A 12,775-nucleotide genomic window follows, 5' to 3' on the forward strand; every position below is an offset into this window, starting at 1 on the left:
GAAAACTGAATACACACTTTTTAGAAATTTGTCTTAAGTAATGTATTTACCACTAATTATTTACTCCCATTGCCAGTACTCAGATTTTAAATCATTTATTGCTTCCTGTTCCTATGAGTTATTGGAGGAAGACATATATGGCTTCCAGAACATTGCATGAGGATGATGTTACCCTCATGTTGGTGAATGAGAACAGGAAGTGTGTGGATTAGTAAACAAACACTCCCACTCTACAGGAGTATTGGCAGGTAGCAAAAATTTTAGGCTGGAGACAAGCAAATTTGATTTGGGGAAAAATTGGGGTTTCTAAATAGGTGGTAGTAACACAACTAAATAAAACAATTGATATTTGAGTTGACTTCCTTTAAATAACATTTTTGTTATAAATCTGAGCAATGCTGTACTTAACTGGGAAGTGAAAACACTTATTTTATGTATAATAGTTTCCAATCATATAAATGAGATATGATATATTTTTATTTTAAAAACCTAAGTAGCAATATAGTATAACGTTTTTTGTTTTAGTGTCAGCATCCCTCAGTACTTAAGTTTTATGCCTCAGAAGGGTTTTCTGGTTAAATATTAACCTGTTCTGTTTGGCACAATATTAAATTCAAACTGTGGTTGGGATTCAGGTCGGGTAGTTTGAATGTTTGTCCTGTGTTTGTGTTTGTGATTAAATAGCAGTGCTATAGAGTTTTGAGTCCTTCTAACTATGGTTGAATGTTTGTTCGGTGAAGTGCTCATTAATGACCATCTAATTTAATTTTTAATAGTGGTTTTTAGCTGTTTGCTTTCTGACTTTGACAGGTACCTTTTGGTCCCCTTGCCTTCATGCCAGGAAAACTTGTCCATACCAATGAGGTCACTGTTCTGCTTGGGGACAACTGGTTTTCCAAATGCTCAGCTAAGCAGGCCATTGGCCTGGTTGAGCACAGGAAAAAACGTATGTATATTTATAAACAATTATTATTTGAGTCAAAATTATTAGCTCCATATTAACAATATATAAAACTGGAGGACACAATTTTTAAGTATCCTTTGACATTGCATTTCTTTTAAAGATTTATAGGTCTGGTAGTATGATTTAAAAAAAAGTTTAAGTAGCTTTTGCAGACTAAGTATTTGGTTTGATGAACTGACTTATGAAAATCTGGTTTGGAAGTAATTATCTGTGCAGCACAGTTCCATAAGCTGTCAGGTAAGAGTGGGAAATGTGGTGGGTTTTTGTTATTTTTAAGCCCTTATCAAAACTTTAGGCACTCTAAAATAAATAATTTTACCAAAATCCAGTTGTTGGTGTTCACATTAGTAAGCCAATACAAGAAGATGATCAATCAAAGGTTGTTCAGGTATAAAGTTAAACGTATAAAAACAAACCAATTCTGTTAAAATCAAGTGTTCACAGACTTTCATAGTGAGGACTGTGTCTATAGACAGTCTCTCGGACACCACGTTTTCCATTTGTGATCATACTGACCACCTCTTTTTCAGCTCGCTTTTACATATCCTCCCTGTAAATTGCAGCAATTGCTTACATGAAATAGTAGTAATAAGAAAATATTTATTTCTTTTAACTTTAATATGCTAAATGCTTTATTCTTTTTGAAAAAAGTGAATCACACACTACTTTTGCTCTTCATTTAATCTGTCCCTCCCATGTGCGCTGGTTGTCTCCCTCTGCATGTTCTTCCCTGGCACGTGGTTTTCTTCTGTTTTCCTTCTCTGGACATGCTGCTCAGTTCCTTTTGCTCCATTCTCCTGGGGACACTCCACTTCCATTGGGGGCAGGCAGATCAAGTACCACTGTATGCTCTTATGTCTTTCCTCCTTTTATGTAGCAGCAGCCCCTAGTAAAGGCAGCTGATTTGCAGTTCATTGTCTCCAGCTAGTTTTACTTATCACCAGACTCCTTGCTTTAAAGGCACACTCTATGTGCCTTAGAAGCGCTTGGAAAGGGGGACAGCCAGCTATGTGATCAGCCAACTTTCTGGACCACCAGCAAGTGTTCTTCACACCACAATTTAGCTTTAGTTTAATTTGCTGTGTTATAATATGAGCCTGAAATATCAGTTTAGATGTCAAAAAAGGAAAAAAGTGGCACTTTTTAGCTATGAGCTACTAATATATTTTTCAGATTAGCATTTGAGTTATATTTTATATCAGTTTTAATTCTAAAAATTTTGTAATCTGCCTTGTATCTAAATTTCTTTTCATTACCACTTTACCCTGGTTAGTTATCTATGTTGCTGCCTGTAGTGCAAAACCTCAGAGGCTCCCCTCTTTGTGTGATTTATTTTATGTTTATAAAGAGTAGGCATGCATATAGGAAAATAAATTTATCTTCTTTAAAAAAATTTCTTTATGAAGAGTTTTAACAAAAAAGATAATTTGTATTTCACCTGTTTTATTTCTTTATCCTGTTCCCTGGGGATCACTTAGCAACAGTTGCCACATATCAGTGAAAACTTCCTTCTTATTCACCATAACCTATGTTACTTAATGTGACTTCTGCTAGATTTGAGATTCATTTTCCTTTTTTGTTATATCTTACCAGTGTTGTCACTACTAAACTCAGTGAAACTCACTTGACCTTTGCATAGTAGATGTCTGATAACACCAAGTACTCTGCCAGAACATATGCACTAGTAGATGTGGGATTTTTTTTTTTCTGATCTTTTAAATTGCATTAGAATATGAACTCGGAAGTTTTAAGTTCTTTTGAAGCAGAATAGTGAAGGATATCTAGATATAAGGCCTCCATTCTGACAATGTCTCAGATATCACTTTTTGTCTGTATGATGGTTGCCAGTGGGAGGCTCCAAAACACTGATATTAACTAAAAATTTTCATTTCAAATACTAAGTACAGTTTCTGTATAAGAACCTTATTAACATACATGACATACAAAAATAGGAATTATTTTCAGTTGATATAATCACCTATGAAAAACACATGGAAACACAGAGTTATGAAATTCCTTCAACCATTTTCTAGTAAGATGAGGCAACTAAGAATAGAATTGTAAATAATTTCCCTGTTTTACCTTTTTTTAAAAGTAGAAAAGCTATCTTAGATACATAAAATAATTGCAGGCCATTGGTATAAAATGTGAATTAACCACTGGTGACACTTATAAACATGAAATAGTGTTACTTCATAAAAGATTCTGTAAAACATACTTTACATATTGCAGTGCAGTTGTTTTAATAGGCTAGGTCTCATTGATTTCAATGGGATTTTTGTATGTTATAAAAGTGGCTTCATAATTTACAGTGTGATAAATATTGGCATTATCATTATATTGGTGCATCATTGTTGGATTCCAATACCCCTTTTTTTGTTTTGAACACATTTATCAGGACTAGGTCCATCCCTATGGGAAAAGAGGAAAAGCTGTTTCAAGGGATCAAACTCTTGCTGTCTCAGAAATGATGGACAGTAGCAGTAAAGTTCCAATTGAACAAAGCATGTGCTTAAGGCTAGCACATGCTTTCAGTGCTTTGCTGAGTTAGAATTAAGGTCAAATGGACAACAGTATAGGAGAGATTCAAGCTGAAATCTCTTGTGATTAAAATGTGAGGATTTCTATTGATGATTCTTTTCTTCTAGGACTTATACTTTATGTAATTGACAGTCTCATACTCATATTTCCAAACACTAGGAATTTTTTGTAGTATTAGGTATTTTTAAATTAAAAGATAAATAGAATTTTTGACAATATGAGTTATGTTCCCACATTAGCATTATAAAAAGATGATGCCAGATATATCAAATTATACCAGCAGAATAGTGTCAAGGTCATTAATATTATGGGTAAAAGTAGGATTTTTTACTGTTTGTAAGTTATAACAATTACTTATATATTAAATCATTCGTTTTTCTCTTTACTAATAGCCTTTAAACTAGTTCTTTAAAAGGGATTGTTGGTAAAAATGTTGCAGGCTCATCTTTTGTCTCTCTTAAACAGAGAAATGCCCAGGTACAACAGAATAATTTATCAGTTGAAATTTATTTAATGTAAATGGTTGATTAAAGGATGACTGCTATTGAGTTTTAAATTAAATGGTTTTAACTGAGATCACTTTAGAAAAATACTAATTTCAGTGCATAAACTTTTGTTGTTTTTTAACTTTTGAGTTAGACCTTGAGCTATTCAGTAGTCTGATTGGTTGAAACAGATTTCAACTGGTATAACACAGGATAATTGCTGTTGTCAAATGTTACTCTTTTCATAAAATATTGATCATGTCTTCCTGTGTAGCATTTATGTGGATTGCAATAAGTCTTTCATTTACTATACAATTATACGACATACCTAGATGCTCAGGTAGTTACAGAACTCTGTAAAAGTCAAAACTAGATCTAGTAAAGTTTGTAGAATAGACAAATATATTTTAAAATTATTTTTTAAATTAAAATGTAATGAAATATAGTAGTGTATAAAATCTAGAAATACAGGTAATGGTAACTACCTTACACACTTGCTCATGTATATAAATGAGAAGAAAAAAGTGAAGTAGATTAAAGATACACATATACCAAATTCCATTATAATAAAAGAAATTAGCTTTTTAAGTATGTCACAGTTTAGCACAACAATAATGCAATTGTCGTTTTTTTTCTTACAATTATCTTGCTTAAGGTACTTCATAATATTTCTGTTCTCCTCAAGGCATGTCTGTATTGTTTCAGAATTCAAAGAGGGAATAAAGATTCCTTTTTGTGAATATGGGATTATACCCTTTACGTGTTTGTGATGATATAAATTAATTTCCTCCCTATATCAGTAATCGCATTAATTTCTTAAAATGGGGAAATTTTCATTACAATAGTCCCTGTGATAGTTACTATAGAAAGAAATTAAATAGTTTTTCGTGTAAATATTTGTGGAGTAATTCAGTATGTTTGTTTGATATTCCAAGCGTCTGAATACTTTAAAAGGTAGGAAATTAAACCACAAGCATCACCCCCTCCAGAAAAAACCCCACAACCCCCCAAAAAACCAACAACCTAGGAGTGGTTTATTGTGTTCAAATCTGTAGAATAAAAAATAAAATTCTACTTAAAGAACTCTTGAACTGCCTAGTAATTGTACTTCCAGTGTATGTAAGAATACGCTTGCAGTGTGATGCTGCAAATGAATTCATGAAATGAAAATACTGATTACATTAACATACAGTATTGTGATACTACCCAATTGTAAATTGCAGTATGTAACCTTTAATACAAATATTTGTGTCAATCAAAATTGACCGATGTCTTAGATTGCAGAATTATACAGTGTTTTTCAAAAATCATTGTTTATAATAAGATAAAACCAGGCAGCTAAGAGAAAAGGCTGAATTTGTTCATTATCAGTGTTAAAAGAGAGAAAAATATTGCCTACGATAAATAAATAAAATAAAAGCTTTCATTTTCTGTGTAAGAATAAGTAGGATCTTGAGGATCAACACCTTTATCATTTCAACTGGGGTATGTGAAAGTATATTGGTTAAAACAAAACAGTTGACGTTTACTTATCCACCATTTTTTTGGGAAGGGAGCATGAGAAGGTAGATAATGTTATGGAAGAAGTGTCCCTTGTTTTTCTTTATTAGCATAACAATATTGATGTTTTACTTTTAACTGTTGGTTTGTGCATCTGTGTCTGTCTGTCTGTTTAGATCTCCCTGTGTATTGCAGAATTACAGAATATTCTGTTACCATAGTATTGAACATTTTTTAGCTGATGCTTTTTAAAAAAAATATTTCACCTGTTTATTTGATGACCCCTATCACTTCCTCATTTATCCTTGTTATATAAGGAACTGATTCTGTGAGCTCTTAAGGGCCCTAAAATTGCTCAGCAACTCCCAGGAGGCATTTAGTTTCTCATAGGACCATGGCCTAAGCATTTTAACCAATGTAAAGAGGAAAAGAGCAAGGAGGAAAAGTTCTTTCCAGTCAGTGCTTGATAAGTTCAGACTTTCCAAATATCAGTGAGGATGTTGTCTAAGGAGTTGTCTACACACAGTTTTTGTACCAATTTGACCTTATTTGTTTAGAAATTAATATAGTTAAATTGGTGCATCTCCCAAGTATGGATGCTGTTACACAAGTAGATGGGCCTAAGAGGCAAATCTTAAAGATTTATTGTAATTGCTCAGATAAAGAGGAAATTTACCAAGCAAATAAAGGGTTTAAACCCAAATATACCAAAAGGAATCTTTGTTCTCTTTGAAGCTTGAAACAATACAACCCTAAAAAACGTTTGGTTGTATAGAGGAGAGTTTTGAAAAGCATCTAGTTCTGTAGATAGTTTTTCAAAGCTACATATCTCATTTGATCTCAGTGACCAATAATAGTCTGTTGAATTAATACCAGTTTTAATTTTAGTTATAAACCAGATAAGGTTTCTTAAGTGCCAAATCCACCCACACAAATCTTTAAAAGCAAGGAAGTAACAAATTAAAGGAACCTTTTTGTGCTTTAACACCCACTCATCACATTAACTGTTCTCTGCACTCTCTTCCATCTCCAACCTATTAAGAAGTAGAATACACTCTTGCAAAAAAACAAACAAAAAAAAAAAACCCTTAACTCCAACCTCAGTAATGTTAGCATATATTTATTGTGTACGTTCCTCAGTAATGTTAGCATGTATTTATTGTATACGTTATATGTGTGCACTGGTTAAATGTATGACATGATATATTATTTGTTCATGGAGTAAGTCACATTAATTATATATGATGAAGGGATCTAACCACTAAATATAAGTTGTACAGGAAGTTATACACTGTGGTTACACATCCAAACCAATGTCTCAAGAGGAGACTCGTGGCTGACTTTCTTAAATTTTCCTTCAGCATTAAGCAAATGTACCTAAATCTATTTGTAGAAGGGTTTTGTGTGTTCACAAAGACCACCAAGAGATTAACATGAAAAAAGGAAGGCAGACCAGTTGATATAGCTCCAATCCATTTCTGCTCTGTCCTGTTTCACATAATTTAACCTTTCAAAGTAGATCAACCTGTTCTCACTGTTCTTATCTCCCACAGCCATTTAAATTCCAAAGTAACAGACAGAATCCAGTAGTAACCAGAATAATGTTTCTGGTTCTCCAAATCCTTATAGACAACACTCTTAGGATGTTAACATCGAACAGAGATCATTACAATTTATATCCAGCCAATTTAATTAACCCATTGAAACCAAAATGCACAGATGAGAATTCATGCCGGTTTGGCATTAGTATGTTGTCGTGTCTTGTAAAAACTGTCTTCAGAGGGCTTTATTTCAACATGATAAAATGAATTCTTCTGCTAAATTATAATTTTTCTCCCCTTAAATCAGAGTTGGTAAGATTAAACAGAGGAAGTGTCTTTAAAATGGCACTTCGTACTATAATAGTAGGCTTGGAAGGATTAGATTTTTATTAGTAAATGTTGATTTCACTATAAGCAAACCAATGAAAAAAATTACAGATAGATAAAATAAGAAAAATCCTGCTTGAAAACGTATGAGTTTTATTTTTGTATATTTTCACGTGATGTTGACAATTTGTGTTTTTAATGCTTATAAAGCTTTAGCTTTTTGAATCTCAGCATCTACTATTATTAAAGAATTATTGCCTGACTCCGACCTTAATTTTGTGCAGCTGTGAAAATTTAAATCAATCAAATAGGAAAAAAAAGCTTAAAAACAAACATTGATTTTATCCATCAAAATTACAAACAAATACAAATCAAATTCTGCCAAGCCTAACAATAAGCAAGGGCAGCCAAGGAATTTGTCCTCAAAAAGTCCCTTCAAACTGATATTATGATGGCTAAAGGCTGAGAACCAGTTAGCCATTGGTTTCTGTAAATATTCACAGAAAAAAACTAATGTTTTTTGATTGTAGCAACTTTTTTGTCCTTTTCTCAATTCTAGAAACCAGCCTTAGAAATTCCACCTTGTCTATAATGCTGAATTACCTTTTCTGAGTTGTTTAACAAAGACATGTAAAGAATATTAGAGTTCACCTGAAAGCCACATCAGCCTTCCCTAAAATGATTGAATGTGACAAAGTTGGACAACTTCTAGTTCAATCCTTCTTTAAACCACAGAGGAGCTTAAACCACAGAGCAGGGGGAGGAGAAGGCTATGAAGCCTCACTTTAAGGACATGTATTCTGTTGATGCTCATTTAATAAGGAGTTACAACTCTTTAAATGGATTGTTTCTTTTTATATCTGGGGGATTTAAAAATACATCTTGGCCTGTAACAAAGACTTTTAAAATGTATAAGGCCAAGTCTAAGGCACAAAATCCTGTGCTCTGCTCCAGGGTTACATGCACCCACCATTGTGCCATGAGACTGAGGCTTTGTAACTAACAAACTCAAACATAAGAAGGGCCTTTCCTTTGGGTAATGGAAGATCTGTATCTTCTATCTATAATAGGAATCAGTGTGGTCCAGTAGACTGACCACAGGATGGGGAGCTAGGAACTGCTTTATAATCCCAGCTGTCCTGCTGATTTATGTGTGGCCTAGGACAGATCACTTAAGCTGTCTGTTCTTCATCTGTAAAATAGGAAAAAGAAATACTTATCTAGCTCACAGGGGTATTGTGTGGATTAGTGAATGCTTGTACAGCATTTTAAAATGTAAAGCACTACATAAGTGCTGAGTATTATTACATAACAGACCAAACTGTTGCACACTAGTGTGGCCACAGAAAGTAAAATTGAAACATGGCTTTCAAGAAAAAAAGATAATCTAGATCAATATGTTGAACAATATGTAGATGAGGAGACAGTGACTGAAAACTAGTGATGTTTAGGAGACAGTTGAGCATCACATGTACTATGAATGTAAAATAAAAGCCTGAAGAAAATTGGTCTCAAACTAGAAATGTATGTATATTGGGACTACCTTCAGGAACTGAAAGCACAGATGGAAACATTTTGTGCAGAAGCTAGTGCCCACTTTCTTTGTTTTGGACTTTGCCACAGAATGTGTGATAGGAATAAACTAATGAGCTAAAATAATGGATGCGAGAGGTGATTGTTGCAGTGTCTGTCATTGAGGAACATGAAACTCTTGAAGGAGTTGCTTTCAACTAGACTTAGGATATTTTTTGGAAATAATACTTCAGCCAGATGTGTGCTGTAGAAAGAACAAATGTGGATCAGTTATCAGAGGAGGACCAAAAGAGTTGATTGGTTTGACTAAGATAATTAAAATATGTATCCATTCGGTTTTTATTTATTTTAAAAGACCAATATGTTTGAAATATATATGTAAAAATATTTCCTAGTTTGACATTGATGCTATAGATATGATTTTGCAAGAACAACATGTAAAGTTTTCCTTGAGTATCTTTTGCAAGACTAATATAGTGGACCCTTTATAAACTGTGTAATGTAAATAGTTATATTTTCTGAGAACTTTTTAATACGGTATGTTGTTAAATTTCAAGCAAAGTGGGCATATAAGTGAATTTTTATGAAGTTAGTCTAATAATGTTGGTAGTCATTGTGCCCCAGTTTTCCCATCTCCTATATAATTTGTCCCAGTTGGTGGTCACAGTTTCTCCTCTGCTGACCCATTTATTATGATTGTTTATTTTTTGTATTATTATAGTGCCTAGAAGCCATAGTCCAGGACCAGGAACATGACCCCATTGTACTAGGCACTGTATAAACGTAGAACAAAAAGATATCTGCACCCAAACGGCTTACTGTCTAAGTATAAGACAAGAGACAACAGTTGAATTCAGACAGATGGGAGAATATGAAAAATCAGTGAGACTGTATTGGCCAGTATGGTAGGCAGTAGTGTCAGCAAACCAACAACATAACCCTAGTCAAGCTTTTCGTAGGCATCATGGCAGAGGAGAGTTTGAAGGAAGATAATGATGTAGCTTTGCAGATGTTTACAGGGAGTTTCTCCCAAGTGTGTGGGGCAGCAGGGTAGAGATCATGAAGAGGCTTATTTGAAAATGTAACGCAAGTGTTGGAGACTGTTGTCATAGGCCAACTCTAAGTGCATGTCAACACTATGATAGTGAATGAGAGATTACAGGTATGGTGGGGTAGGCCTTAAAGTGCCTTGAAAGTGAAGCTAAGCAGCTTATTATGTTTGATGCAATAAAGAAGGGGGATCCAGTGGAGTGATTCAAACAGGGGAAGGAGGGAGGATATAGTCAAAGCAATGAGCTAGCAATACTGTCTTTTCAGCAGTATTCTGAATGGATACGAGCAGGGCAAGATTACATTTATCAAGACCAGTAAAAGGATGTTGCAGAAATTGAAAAGTGATATGATGAGAAACCCTGGAGAAGAGTGTTAGCTGTGTGGATGGATATGAAAGCCCATATCTTAGTGATGTTATGCAGAAAGAATCTGCAAGATTTAGAAGTAGCCTGTATGTGAAGACCCAGAGAGAGATTTGAGTCAAAGATGACATCCAGGATCTGAGTGACAGGCAGAGGGTGGTGGTGTCGTCCACAATCATTGAGAAAGAAGGTGGTATCGGGCAAGGGTTGGAGGGAAATATTATGAGCTCTGTTTTAGCCATGTTGAACTTGACCTGACGGCTAGACAACCATGTGAAGATTTCAGAGAGAGGCTGAGTTTTAGTTTGGAAAGAAGTGGACAGGTCTGGAGTAGAGAGGTAGGTCTCTGATTCTTCAGCATAGAGATAATAGAATTTGTTTGGGATATGAGATCACCTTGATTCTGGGTATAGTGGGAGAAGAGAAGGGGACCAAAGAGAGAGCCCTGCTAAAGCCCCACAGAAAGTTGGTTGGGAGATGAGCAGGATCCTCTGAAGAGCATGCTGAAGGAGTGATTAGAGAGGTAGGAGGAGAGCCAAAGAGGAAAGAGTCATGAAAGCCAAGGGAAAACAAGATTTTATCTTGTTTGGAATGCTTAGCAACTCTCAGGAAAGGGACAAAGTAATTTTTATTTTGAAAGCTCAACATCCAACTCTTTGTCTCTGTAAGTTATGACTGGTTCATTTTGTAAACATTGTATGATTATTAATATGAATTTATACAGCATCATAATTTTGCATGGTGCTGTAGTGATTGAGAGGCATGTCCCTTACTCCAAAGAATTGTCATAATAATACCCCACTCCTTAAGAAGTTACAGTTGCATGCCTTCATCAAGAATCAGTATGAGAGAAACTATATGCACAATTATAACTCTTTGCAGGATCGGTCTCTGAACTAGAGAAATGTACAATAGAATACTAAAGATAGCCAACAAAGGAAAATACAAAGAGAGGAATGAGAAGAGATTAAATGAATAAAATGTGAGTGAAGATACTGTGAAATTTTTAAATTTTTTCTGATATTTTGAAATAGAGATTGAAGCCGAGCAAGAAAGGAAGTGTAAAAATCGTAGGCGTAGAAGTCACCAGTGGAAAGGAAGGCAAAAGAAGTAGATTTTGAGTATGAATTTGAGGAAGAGAAGTGAATGTGCTTAGCACACCAAAGGATAGATGGATTTATCATTTTAGGTGTTAGAGCAGCATGAAAAGAGACCCAAGGGCAAGAGTTTGAGGAGGAGACAAAGGAAGAAACAAAACTAGAAGAGTTAGCAGAATGGAAGGTGGGGGAGTGAGGTAAGGAGCAGAAAATGTAGAGCAGTGATACTCAGTCTGAGGCTCGCAAGTTGCAAGTGTCTCTTTAATGTGTCTCCTGCGGCTATTTGCAGCATACTATATTAAAACACTGTGTGATTTAATTATTAACCTATCTAAGTTATTAACCAGTCAGGATGCTTTTGCTATTTTATTTACCAATTATAGTTAATAAAATAATAATATTTGGTCAGTCATTTTGCTATGAGAATAATATATATATATTATATAATATATAAACTAAATATTTCCCCTGTCACTGTTTAAATATGAATATATAGTACTATACTAAATGAAACAATTAATTCACACTACCATGGCTCTTTTGGGTAATGTTGATGGCTAATTTGGCTCCTGAACCACGGAGGTCTGAATATCACTGATGTAGAGGGATAAGATCTGGGTGGATCCGGTTAAAACACCCAAAAAGAGAAGAAGAAGAATCTGAATTTTATGTGGAAATCACAGTGAGACACTGAAGGACTAGAAGACGGGGATGACATAGTGAAAAAGAGATTATTTTAACTGATGTATTTTGAATAGATGGATAAAGGTTTTGGGTAGATTGATGAGGGAAGAGTTCCATGGTGTCATGAAAGTTATGTCTTCCATGTTGAAAAGCCTCCCTCATTACTTCAGTAGAATGTAGTTGCTGTATGAGGTCATGGTCACAGAAGGAAAGATTATCTATTAGGTAGATATGGGCAATCTCATGGAGGTCTTTGAATATCAGCAAAAAAACCAGGAGTACTTGTGGCACCTTTGAGACTAACAAATTTATTAGAGCATAAGCTTTCGTGGGCTACAGCCCATTTCATCGGATGCATTGAATGGAACATATAGTAAGAAGATTATATATATATACATACAGAGAAGGTGGAATTTGCCATACAAACTGTAAGAGGCTAATGAATTAAGATGAGCTATTATCAGCAGGAGGAAAAAAAACTTTTGTAGTGATAATCAAGATGGCCCATTTAGACAGTTGACAAGAAGGTGTGAGGATACTTAACATGTGGAAATAGGTACAATATGTGTAATGCCCAAGCCACACCCAGTCTCTATTCAAACCCAAGTTAATGGTATCTAGTTTGCATATTAAACTAGATTAATTTATGTTTGTTGTTAAGAATTTTCCATGCTGACTTGTGCAGTTG

General features: G+C 34.5%; 1 protein-coding gene across 2 annotated transcripts in view; it reads left to right on the top strand.

Moving 5' to 3' along the window:
- Positions 1 to 12,775, top strand: part of URI1 (URI1 prefoldin like chaperone) — a 56,736-nt gene that overhangs the window by 24,097 nt on the left and 19,864 nt on the right. For both annotated transcript variants that reach the window (XM_074968694.1, XM_074968693.1), the window contains exon 4: positions 811 to 946. In XM_074968694.1, the coding sequence (XP_074824795.1) occupies positions 811 to 946 (136 nt within the window). The remainder of the gene's footprint in view (positions 1 to 810; positions 947 to 12,775) is intronic.

The sequence above is a fragment of the Natator depressus genome, chromosome 12 (genome assembly GCF_965152275.1).
Source record: "Natator depressus isolate rNatDep1 chromosome 12, rNatDep2.hap1, whole genome shotgun sequence".
Lineage (NCBI taxonomy): Eukaryota > Metazoa > Chordata > Testudines > Cheloniidae > Natator > Natator depressus.